The following is a 12,439-nucleotide window of genomic DNA, read 5'->3' as shown; positions in this document are numbered from 1 at the left end:
TAAGTTAAGCAGTGAAGACATGTCTTGAAGGGAATTGGGTAACTTGCAGGATGGACAGAAAGGCTAGAGAATCTGGATGGACAGCGGAAATGCCAGTGTCTACAGAATTAAGCCTCCTCTTTTCTCCCCCACCCCCAGTTCCCACCCCCACACACAATCCTTCAGGAAGAGCCTGTTTCCTGTCGGCGCTCCCAGCCTATTTTTGATATTGGCTGTTGTCCCATCATGGTATAGTTTGCCTTCTGTGTTAATGTGTCCTCGTTAATGGGAGGAACCGTGTCTTATTTATCCTGGTTGCCCCAGCGCTTAGTAGAATGTCTGCCATAGAAGAGCAGTCCCTTCCTTCCAGTTGCCTGCAAACCAGAAATCTGTCTCCTTTTACTTCCCCAGACTTCACTTCTACATCAAATAGCAAGTCCTGTTAATTTACCCACTTCATCTCTCGCAGATAGAGTTACTTCCTTCCATTCCCATAGCTGCCACTCAGTTCAGGTCAGCCTCACCTTTCACCTGGGTCACTGCAGCAGCCTCCTGGTTAGGTTCCCCGCCTTTTCCAAAGCTTGTGCCGCCCCAGCAGGCAGGTTCCTCCTAACTGCCAGTCTGACCACATCATGCCCCTGCTGTAACCACTTCAATGCATTCCTTTCGCACTCAGGGTAAAATCCGAAGTCCTTCATCTGGTTTGCAAACCCCTTCACGATGGGGCCTCTGATGCCTTGTCTCTACCTCCCGTTTCCCCCTCTATGCTCCAGCAATATCGGACTGCTTGCAGTCCCTCAATGAGCTTCTGTTCTGTCCCTCTGTCCCCCTCTGTCCTCCTCCCCTTCCTCCTTCTCATTTTCTGAGCTGTCTTCCTTTTATAGTATCTACAGAACTTGGGTTCACTCCAGCCTTGCTTCTTATTATACTGTAATAGCAATTATGATTGTCTGTTTACCTTACTAGACTCTAAGTTCCAGGAGGGCAGAGTTCTTAGGATTGGGTTCATCTTTACCTTATTCAATGCCTATTAGAATGAATGGCATGGAGTCGGAGCTCAATAAATATTGATTGAATGATCAATGTAATTTCTTAGTAAGGAAAAAATTATACCTTCTTCAAGACCCTGCTCAGAAAACAGTTTATAATCTTTTGGGAGTACAAATAGGTAATTCCATGATACAGATGACCATAATACATTTAATAGGTTTTCCTTTGTTGGACATTTAGTTTCTTTCCGATGCTTTGTTATTGTAAACAATGTTGCAGTAAACCTTTTAAATAAAATATATGAGATAAAGACTATCTGTAACTACTTGTTTGTTTAGTTGTCATCTCCTTCACTAGTATGTAACCTCTCTAAGGTTACACCATGTCTCTTTTGTCCAACATCATGGGTCCTCTTGCAAGGTACAGCCCCTGATCATGATATTATTCAATAACTGCTTGTGGGATTGCATTAACTACTATTACATCTTATTAGTAGAAGGAAAGAACCGTGTGATTCAGCCAGTGATGGATTTCAAAGGGAGCCTCCAAATCTCTATCTTCAGGAATATGTTTGTTTCCTTCTATCCTTTTCCCCCCATCATGCTCCACCCAAATCCCTTCCTTTTCCAAGGACTGTGGAAGATCTTGTGTAAGTTTTTTTTTTTTTTACTGTTGTTGGCATCTGGTTTGAGTTTTCAGTGGTTTTCAACTTGGGTTTAAAAATAGTCTGTGGCTTTACTTAGTATCTTTGACGGTTATATTTGAGGTTTTGCTCATTGCCTTCTCTCCCCACCCCACAGTGCCCACCAGGCTATTATAAGAACAAATCTGTTAAGAGAAGAACTGGAGGAACTGAAAATTAGTATGAACGCTTCAGAAGAGCAGAAGACCATGATTGTAGCCCAGAACAAACAATTAGTAAGTCATCCAAGTACTTTGAAATGGACCTATATTAATAGTTTATATAACTAAAATCCAAGAGGGTTTATTTGGCAACAAAAATCAGAAATCAGTAGACTGATGAATGAATTGGTAACACCTTAGAAAAATAAAGGCAGGTAGGATAAAAAACTGTGTTTTCCTTTTCAACCAGGATTAAAATTCTTTACAAATTAGTCATATTTGCGATGATTTGTGAAGATCTAGAATGCCTTCTGAAGTTAATGGGCGAATTCATAAATATCTGACACTAGAAACCACTTACATTTTCCAAAAAATTTTCTCTGTCAAACTTTCACCTTTTTCTCAGTTTTTTTTTTAAATCCATTTTCTCAGCACGTACAGATTAGTAATTAGTTCCATTAATCAGTCCTTATGCTAAAGAAGCACAGGCTTGTAATTTTTAGAGCAAAACATTATTTAGACTAAGCTTTAATTCAACTACCAGAGAAGTAATTCTTTTTATTGGGAATGTTAAACTATTATCTAGAGCTTTAGTAATAATCTTCAAAATCCTTCCATCAGTATTTGCGCATTGCTAACCATGGTGGGGGGTCAACTGAAAGTCATTCAGACTAATTTATTTTTAGGTCTAAGTCATCAGAAGACTTGGATTCCAGGCCTGTGTCTTTCACTCATGATTTCCTACAACCAACACAACTTAGCTTAGCTTTTGCCTCAACAGTCAAATCTGGGGACTGGACTCATTGAGTGTCAGGTGACTGCAAGTCTCTGTGAATGCATTACAGCAAAGACTCATTCTGGGACCACTGAGGAGCTTCTACTGGAAGCCATGTAGAGCAATGATCAAGAGCCCACCCTTGGGTGTCAGGCAGTGGAGTGGGCATCCAAGTCCCGACTCTGAGGGCTATCTAACTTTAGGCAAACCACGTAACGTCTTTAAGCCTCAGAGTTCCCCTGTGCAAAGTGGACATGGCAATACTGCCTCCTTTAAGGCTGGGAGGATTAAATGAATTAGTACATGTAAAGCAGTAATGTCCTCTTTCCTCCTGGGGCTAGATGTTAGCTGCTACTAAAGTGCAGAGTCCTAGATAGACAGTCCTAATCCTTTGCACTTTTACCATTCAATGTTTTACAATTTCAAAAGAATTTTTAATATTTCCTCTCATTGGTCCTCACAGAGATTCTGTGAGGTAGAAACAGAAGCTGATATTCTTTTTTTTTTTTGCTATTCTTCATTTTAAAAAATTAATAGAGTTATAGCTAAAGTTTAGAAATGTTTTGATTATTCAAAGTCCATTGTCTAATAAATGGTAGAGTGAGAACTGAACTCAGGTCTTCTGATTCCAGCTATGTGGTGTGTATGTTCCTTCGTTCTTATACCAATGACATCCTAGCCTGAGATGGCCTCCCTTTTATTTTTATGTTATAAAGGTAGTACCTGTTCGCTCTGTAAAAATAAGAAAATATATATTAGCAAAGAAAAAACAAAATCCCACAAAATCTTTACCCTACCCTATCCACAAGATTTACTGTTAACATTTTGGTGTATATCCTGTCCTGGAATATGTTTTCTTCTGATGGTTCTGAATTTAGGGCTCCTAATTATAAAATGATTTTTGATGTTCCTATGTTCTGGTAATGTTGAATCTGAGAATATCCACAGCTTCAAATAGAAAGCTAGTACTCTTTGATTTCAAGGTGCTGTTTAAATAGATGAGTTCACACTATCTGTCATAAGCAGATGGCGGTAAAGTAGCAGGGAAAAATACCACGCTGTTTTCTTTTGTTTTTCATCTTTCCTTTCCTGTCATAGTTAGATTGAGTCAAGAAGACTGACTTTTCACTGATCCCAAGAAACTGAAGCCAAAGGCTTAACCCCGTATTGAGAATATCTTAGGCTAGGATTATTTGTGGTATGTCAATGCCATATTTAATGTTGATAAAAAGAAAAAATGTTGATAGCCCTGGAAGCAAATATTTGGTATTTTCATAAACTTCTCAAATACTTTTAAATTATTTTTCTCTTAATAAATCAGGAGGCAGAAAACCGGGCTCTGATTCTTAAGATTCGGACTCTCCAAGAAGAGGTATGTTGAAATTGTGAAAAGGGCACAGATAAGCATATGGAAATCATGCAATCATGGGTGCTGACCCTGGGTTAAATATAAATCATGTGAATTTCAGGCTCCTGTGGACCAAATACCAGGTTGCTTTGTCAAATGATAAGTGAGGAAGAGTAGACAGGGTTTTCCTGTCTGGACAGAAGTATGTTATACCTTTGTAATCATCCATGGTAGAAATGGGATGTAAGAAATTCAGAGTTAAGATGAAATGAAATTAACTCATCCAAAAACTATACAAATCAAGAAGGAAAGTATAGACATTATCTAATGATTTTCTATTATTATTCCATGAAACTAGATGGAAAAGGTCTTTGAGTCTAAGACCCAGATCTTAAATTCACTGACAGTCTAACCTTGGAAAAGCCATTTATCTTTTGAGGGATCAATAATACCTATTCCCTACAGTTATTTTAAAGATTAAGATAATGCATGTGAAGCCATTTGGTTAACCATAATATACCTCATATATATTAGGAAATACTAGTAAAATTGCTAAAAAAAGAAAAATTCTATGCAATATATATTTTTAAGCAACAGAATTAAAACATTGAAAGAACAGGTAGCAAAGCTACCAGAAAGTTACTATTTTGGAGGAAAATTCTCTATAGGTACCTTTTGAAAGTTAATCATTATGTACGGTTTTTTGTTTGGGTTTTATATAAGTTTATTAGATGTATTTATTAAGCTGCGGTGAACAGTCTGATGAGTTTTCCAATTTATGGCCCAAGTGGACATTAAAAAAAATCATAGTAGATAGGAAAGGAACAACTAAAGATTGGAAAGAAACCCTGTGTTAGATTCAGACATGTTACAGCTACAAGACCAGGTTTCCATGAAACTAATGCTTTACAGTGAAGCTCCCAATGTAAGATATTTTTGTCCTCATATTTCAGATGATTGACTAGCATCAAAGAATTGTACTATACCAATTTAGAATTGAGATAGAAGGAAGGAGACTTAGAACCCTTCATCATGAGATAGCATTACAATTATTGATTTACATTAGGAAAGGCTTATAGATGTCGCTAAGAATCCTTTAGGAAGTAAAAATCAGATGCAATGTGAAGAGTAATGGCACGATGGTTCGGGTGATTATTCACTTACATTTATTCGTTTGTTTATTATACACACATTCATCGGGAGATAGACTCTATTCTAGGTGTTAAGGATACAGACTTAAACAAAATAGCCCATGTGACACTAGCATGTTAGGTGGTGATTAGTGCCACAGAGAAAAGAAGAGCAGAAAACAGAGTTGTGGGGAGTGCAATTTAAACTAGGGTGGTTAGGAAAAGTAGAACGGTGAAGTGAATTATTTGGTTAAAAACTAGAGGTTAAAAACTAGGAGGTTCGGGCTTCCCTGGTGGCGCAGTGGTTGAGAGTCTGCCTGCCGATGCAGGGAACACGGGTTCGTGCCCCGGTCCGGGAGGATCCCACATGCCGCGGAGCGGCTGGGCCCGTGAGCCATGGCCGCTGACCCTGCGTGTCTGGAGCCTGTGCTCCTCAACGGGAGAGGCCACAACAGTGAGAGGCCTGCGTACTGCAAAAAAAAAAAGAAAAAAGAAAATACTAAGAAGTAGGGGAGAGCCAAGGGAATTGGAGGGGTGTGGAAGAGAGAGATTGTAACGATTGACCATGGAAGAATTTAAGCTGAGTCGAGAGGGAATGGAGCTCACGGGAAGGTGGAAGGATAATGAGAACGTAGTAGGATCAATGGATTGTAGGCTCCAGTGGGGATTGAAGGTTTGCTAATGCACAAAGAAGTAACCTGGAAAGACAAGAAATGGTGGTTGAAGAGTGAGATGTTGCAATTAAGATAATGGAGGGATCCCAGTTGCTGGTAATGACAACTTTGAAGGTGTGACTAGGGAGTGAGTGCTCGAGGTGAAATGGAAAATAAGAAGGGATTGCTGGGAGTATTCCTGGATGATCACGTTAAAAGGATTGTGTTATTTTTGGACAAAGTCTAAAGTTTTGTCCCTTAATTTAAAATGGATTACAGTGTCAATGATGAAAATACTACTTCCTAAAAAACATTTTGTGATTTCCTTTTATTTTTTTGGTCTGAATCTAAGAATACTATCTTATTTTACATTAGAATGCTAAGAACATTATGGATATATATAAATTGGAAAAGAAGATTGAGGAATTGTCTAAAACTGAGAAACACCATCAAGTAAGCACTTCTCAAATACTGGTAAAATATTTTCTTTCATCAAACTAATATTACTTTTTGAAGGTGTCTATGACTCATTGACACAATAACCTTTCGTTATCAATTTTGAAATTTGTACTGCTCTAGATATCTGAGTTATATAAAACGCAGTTTCTCAATGTAGCAGCTTTACTGATATATAATACACATGCCATTAAATTCACCCACTTAAAGTATATGAGTCAGTGGTTTTTAGTATATTCAGAATTATGCAACCATCACCAAAACCAATTTTAAAATACTTTTATCATCCAAAAAGAAATCCCTTTAGCCGTCACTTGCCATTCCTCCCCAACCCCAGACAACCACTAGTCTGCTTTCTATCTCCATGGATTTACCGATTCTGGACATTTCATATAAATGGAGTCGTATACATTAGATGGTCTTTTGTGATTGGCTTCTTTCACTGAACATAATGTTTTCAAAGTTCACTCATGGAGGAGCATATATCATGACTTCATTTCCTTTTATGGCTGAATAATATTCCACTGTATGGAAATAGCACATTTTGTTTATCCATTCTTCAGTTGCTGGACATTTGGGCTGTTCCTACTTTTTTACTATTATGAGTAATGCTGCTATGAATAGTTATGCACAAGTTTTTGTGTGGACATATATTTTAATTTCTCTTGAGTATATACCTAGGAGTGGAATTACTGTATCATATGATAACTCTATGTTTAACGTTTTGAGGAACTGCCAGACTTTTCCCAAAATGACTGCGCTATTTTACATTTCCACCAGCTGTGTATGAGGGTTCAAATTTCTCCACATCCTTGCCACCCCTTATTATTATTTATACTTGTTATTATAGTGACAATTTCTAATTTAACAGTATCTGATTTTGCAAATCCCTGAGTTAGGGAAGATTTCAGCTATTGTACCTTCTTAATGCAGAAAATGAGGAGAGATGGGGGAAAAAATCTATCTTGATTTTCTAATTCAATTCTATTGCCTTAAGGAATGATATCTTACAAAAATGATTTTTATCTATATTACATCTAGAAAGTCTATATTTTGTGTATTTTTGTTTTATCTGCAATACATTATTATCAGGAAACAGAAGACAATTGTCATTAAATTCAAGAATTTGTGTCATGCTTATTCTCATCTCTAATGGTTTATTTGAACAATATTTTTTGTTGTAGTGTGTGTTTGAAATGATGATGTCCTTAAATTTCATATCTATATGAGAAATTCTCAATTTTCTTAGCAGACACCCCCATATACATATATTATAGCAGTTATAATTTAGATATTAAAATTGATTTTATTCTAGGAATGACTGTTTTGGAAAACACAACTGTCATAAACTAGTGAAAAGAACCAGAAGACACGGATTCAAATCCTGTCTTCTCGACTTAAAAGCTTTGTAACCACAAGCAAGTAGTTAACTTCTCTAAATCTCAATTTTCTCATCTATTAAATGGGTACGATAGTTTCTACCTCATCCACAAGCTTGCTGGAAACTCAAATGAGATGATTATGTGAAATACCTTTAGAACTATAAAGGGATATCAAATATATATGATTATGATGAAGATGATTCTACTTCTGACTATGCTGATTATTTTTCCAGGTTTTCCATTCAATCAATATACATTTTAATCAATTACATTCTATTTAGAAGCCTACACCAACAAGCTTGCTTTTGGTTTGAATAAACTGATATATCCTTAATATTCACTTTGCTAAAAGAAATCTTGAACATTTTTAAACTATGTTTTTAAAAGAGGAAGAGCTTTCTATATGTCCATATGGACTCTGTTCGTGTCCTATCTAGATTTTTAATTTCATCAAAAAAATGAAGACTCTCTATGTCCTCTTATTATATGAAGTGTGAAATAGTGGGAAGAGCCCTTGGCTGGAGTTGGTGACTCAGATTCTAGTCTCCATTCTGTCACTTACTGGGTGTGACTCTGGGCAAGTTTCTGGGTAGTTCTGAGGTTCAATTTCCTTCCTGGTAGAGCAAGGGCAATGACCCTGACCTCAAGGGTTGTTGTGCGGCTAATGTGAATGTTCTTTATAAAGTGAAAAACACATGCACATTAAAGGTGCCAAAGAAACATGTCTCCCTGTTGCATGATTTTGTGGCACTGTCCTTTACCAAAGCAATGTCCCAATGGCCTTTCCTAAATGTGTTTCTTTTCAGATGCAGTTACACACATATGAGAACACTTTGCTTAATAAAGATGCAAGTTTGCAGAAGGTTGGTCCTGTCTCTTCACATGAGGGCCTGTGGGACTCACTAGCTCTCTCCAAGTCATAAAGAAAGGAGATGGTCATTTGTGTAACTTCACCCCTGTTAACATATCTGATTCTAATATTCTGTCACAAGACATTTCTTTATTTGTAAGAACAAAAATATTCTTCTGAGTGAAGAATACTGACTTCTCCATCTGGGATGTTTTAACGTATCCTCTATAAATTCTGGTGATGTTCATCCCTTTATTCAACAAATACTAGTGTGCCAATTTGCCAGTCATTGGCTAGGTAGTGGTGATGCAATTTTAATTCATAACAACACAAATGAGTGTGCAGTCAGTCATTTTAGGGAAAAAGAAGAATATATCCTCAGTTATTTTCTACCTAGTTTGATTGATTGATTTGATAGATAGATATTATTCTATTTATCTTTGTGTCCTGTGATTATAGCCTATCTGGTAACAAAGTTTGCCGGTTACCAAGTTGCTGGTTATGGTGGCTTTAAAAGACCCAGGAAGGATACACACTAAGTTAATAAACTTCCACATTCCAAGACAGGAGAATGAAAAAAGAGCAGTATTTCACTTCTTTTCCTTCCCCTGCAGTTTATGAGGTTTCAAAGGAGCCATTCACGGCTTGTGGACATTGACCAAGATACTGAATATTGTACCAACTGTATCACCTCATCGTGGGTGTTCTCACTCCCCATGTAGTGCCGGGGGGTAGTGGTGGTTGCTCACTTCCTCTGTAACTCTGGTCTTTCCACCATTTCGCACTCCTGCCCAGCACTCATAATGCACTTCTCATGCTCCAGGCACCATGCTAGTCGTGGGATAGAACTATAGGTCAGACACTGACTGTACCCTCTGGTCTTGCAGTACGAAACTATGGTTTTAACAGAGATATGGTTTGAACTGGATAAAATTGGATGCCTTAATAATTCATTAGTCATTCTGCAGGTAAAAAACTGCTTTTTTTCTTAAATGTACCATAGTAATATAATTCTGACTTGGACTTAAGAATTACCTTGCAGGGTATGATTCCACTGGACAGGCAAAGACAGAACGTAATTAACACCAGTCAGATACAGCTGCCTTGCTGTCCCATTCTTTTCTGCTTAGTTTTAATCACAAACACAGACTAGTTCAGTTTTCCAATAATGAGATTAGTAGAAGGTCTCATCATCTTTGGGCATTTACAATTCTTCAGATTGATAGTCTAGTAAATACAATTTAGTGGACTCATACATTTATTTGCTATTAATTCTCTCTCCTACTTTTCAGAAGGATTTAAGTATAGAAGAACTTAAGTCAACCATCATAGAATATGAAAACGTTATAGAGGTATACCATAATTATCTCACAACTTGCAAGGTGGGGTTATTAAACGTAAATGTGAATGTCCCACTAGAGTAACACGTGCGGCCTAATGTTGTATGTGATTTCCAGAACTTACGAGGGGAGAAAAACAAACTGGCTCATGAGTTACAGCACTTGCAACAGGAACTCATCGTGTAAGTACAGAGCACCCCTTCACGAGCCTTCTGTCATGTGCCCCCGCCCTACATTCTTCACCTACCGAGCTATGTGCAGTTCTTTGAATGTGCCACGTTCTTTTCTTCTGTACCTTTGTAAGTGATATTTTCTCTGCTTTTCTCCTAAGAGGACGAATTCCTTCACAAGTTTTCCATTACCCTGCCTTACCCTTCCTTGCTTTTCTGATACCTTTAGATTAAGTAATCCTTCTAAGTTCATGCATGGCACGTTATTCTTACTTCTTTCCTAGCACCCACTACCTTATATTATAATCGTTTGTTTCTGATTTTGTGTCACGTGCTAGTCCAGGAGTCCATAGGTAACAAAAATGAGTGCAGTCAGTGGGGTAAGTGCACATACTTACATTAGGGAAGTGCATTATCCAGGTAAAGATGGGGGGTTACTCTGTTTAGCTCCAGATAATTGTTACATCAAGAATATATGGACCCAGTGTGGCCACATGTTCCCATTTTTTAAAGAAAAGCCAGAAATCTAGATTTTTAGTGAAAATTTTAACAATTTTAACTATTGGCTCCAATTCTTAAGAAAAAGAAAATATAGCTTACCTGTTTGCAACCACCTGGAGTCACTAGTGTGTGCAGCTCCTGGAGGGCAGGGACTACCTCTTTCTATTTATTTATGTATTCATTCATTCATTCATTTATTTATGGCTGTGTTGGGTCTTCATTGCTGCACGCAGGCTTTCTCTAGCTGCAGTGAGCAGGGGCTACTCTTTGTTGCCGTGCATGGGCTTCTCACCGCGGTGGCTTCTCTTGTTGCGGAGCACGGGCTCTAGGTGCGCAGGCTTCAGTAGTTGTGACACGTGGGCTCAGTAATTGTGGCTCGCAGGCTCTATAACGCAGGCTCAGTAGTTGTGGTACACGGACTTAGTTGCTCTGCGCATGTGGGATCTTCCCAGACCAGGGCTCTAACCCATGTCCCCTGCATTGGCAGGCGGATTCTTAACCACTGTGCCACCAGGGAAGTCCCAGGGACTACCTCTTATTCCCCTCTGTATTCTTAGGTACCTTATACAATCCTTGGCACACATGGGTGCTCACTGATTGTTTGGTGATAAATAAACCTTATTGTGGTGACTTAAAACATAATATTGGAGGCGTACCTAACCAGACGACTATGTTTTTTCTTTTCTTTCCCCAAGGAATGGAATCCAGTTGAATGTCAGTGGAGAGCATAAGACTGTCAACTCTGAAGGAGAAAAATCTCTACATTGTGAACTCTTTCTTGCTCAGTCTGCAGAGGTAGGTGATTATCATCAAATGGAAGGCTTTAAAAAATAATCACCACATGGGATAGCTTGCTATTAAGTGAAGTTCTGTAGCTTGCTGCAAAGCACTCATGACATTTTGAGGGAATCTGTTGATAGTTTATAGAACCTAAGTCTAAAGTCTCTTAGCCTGGAAGAACAGATCTTTTTCAAGTTATGGCTGAAAACTATAGTGAGACTCCAGCATGGGGTTGTGGAAATGTGTGTTCAGTGAATCTGGACTTTAGAAATCTTTATATTCTTTATATTTTTCAGGACAAACTACCTGCAGTGATCCCCAGCCTGGGGTCTGAAAGATAGCGGTAGAGATCCATGAACTATTTTTAGTATTTCTCCAAACCCCCAAAGTAAATGTATCTACCAAAAATAAAGATGCTCAGAAACAAGATGAAATTTCTTTGCTTTAAGATGTAATTGTACCAACACAAATTAATGACACTGATTATTATGTTCTGAACATAAATTAGCATTTTTATATGTTTTGGGTTAATTTTAAAATGGCAAAATGAATTATTGGTTTAAAATCTCCAGTTTGGAACTACCCTGGTGGCGCAGTAGTTGGGAGTCCACCTGCCGATGCAGGGGACACGGGTTCGTGCCCCGGTCCGGGAAGATCCCACATGCCGCGGAGCGGCTGGGCCCGTGAGCCATGGCCGCTGAGCCTGTGCGTCTGGAGCCTGTGCTCCGCAACAAGAGAGGCCACAGCGGTGAGAGGCCCGCCTAACGCAAAAAAAAAAAAAGAAAAAAAAAATCTCCAGTTTGTTCGTAGACCCATTTCTTTACACTAGGGGAGGAAACAGTCGAAAGCTTTCTTGTGGATGAAATGTTGGGACCCACCTCCCTACTATATTTTTACTCCTTTGTACTTTCCAGTTTTGTGCTTGTTATGTTAGGAAATGTTTTATTAGCAAATTGCTTTGTTTCGCTACTTTGATGGTCTTTCCATGTTGGGTAGATGATGGATATGCCCAGAATGTCCTCCTGTTGACAGCTGTGATATGACCTTGAAAGGAGAGAATGTCCTTGGGGCAAATGCTGTTTGAATTTCTCCTGCCAAGGATGCAGGGCAACATATGCTGCCTTCACCTAAGGCCGTCTCAGGCAGCCTCGAACATTCTGCTGAGGGCTGTGCTTTCCTGACATTCTGTTTCAAATACTCATCATTTTTACTGTGTTTTTGATACCAAGCCAAACTGCCAGA

The 12,439-nt window shown here is 38.5% G+C and overlaps 1 protein-coding gene across 1 annotated transcript in view; it reads left to right on the top strand.

Annotated features, from left to right (window-relative positions):
* Positions 1 to 12,439, top strand: part of IRAG2 (inositol 1,4,5-triphosphate receptor associated 2) — a 91,304-nt gene that overhangs the window by 15,464 nt on the left and 63,401 nt on the right. Inside the window, exons 7-13 of the mRNA XM_060166719.1 lie at positions 1,770 to 1,887; positions 3,909 to 3,959; positions 6,094 to 6,171; positions 8,363 to 8,419; positions 9,699 to 9,758; positions 9,864 to 9,928; positions 11,113 to 11,212. Of these exons, the coding sequence (XP_060022702.1) occupies positions 1,770 to 1,887; positions 3,909 to 3,959; positions 6,094 to 6,171; positions 8,363 to 8,419; positions 9,699 to 9,758; positions 9,864 to 9,928; positions 11,113 to 11,212 (529 nt within the window). The remainder of the gene's footprint in view (positions 1 to 1,769; positions 1,888 to 3,908; positions 3,960 to 6,093; positions 6,172 to 8,362; positions 8,420 to 9,698; positions 9,759 to 9,863; positions 9,929 to 11,112; positions 11,213 to 12,439) is intronic.

The sequence above is a fragment of the Lagenorhynchus albirostris genome, chromosome 11, assembly GCF_949774975.1.
Source record: "Lagenorhynchus albirostris chromosome 11, mLagAlb1.1, whole genome shotgun sequence".
NCBI lineage: Eukaryota > Metazoa > Chordata > Mammalia > Artiodactyla > Delphinidae > Lagenorhynchus > Lagenorhynchus albirostris.
This window is presented reverse-complemented; position numbering and strand designations above follow the sequence as displayed.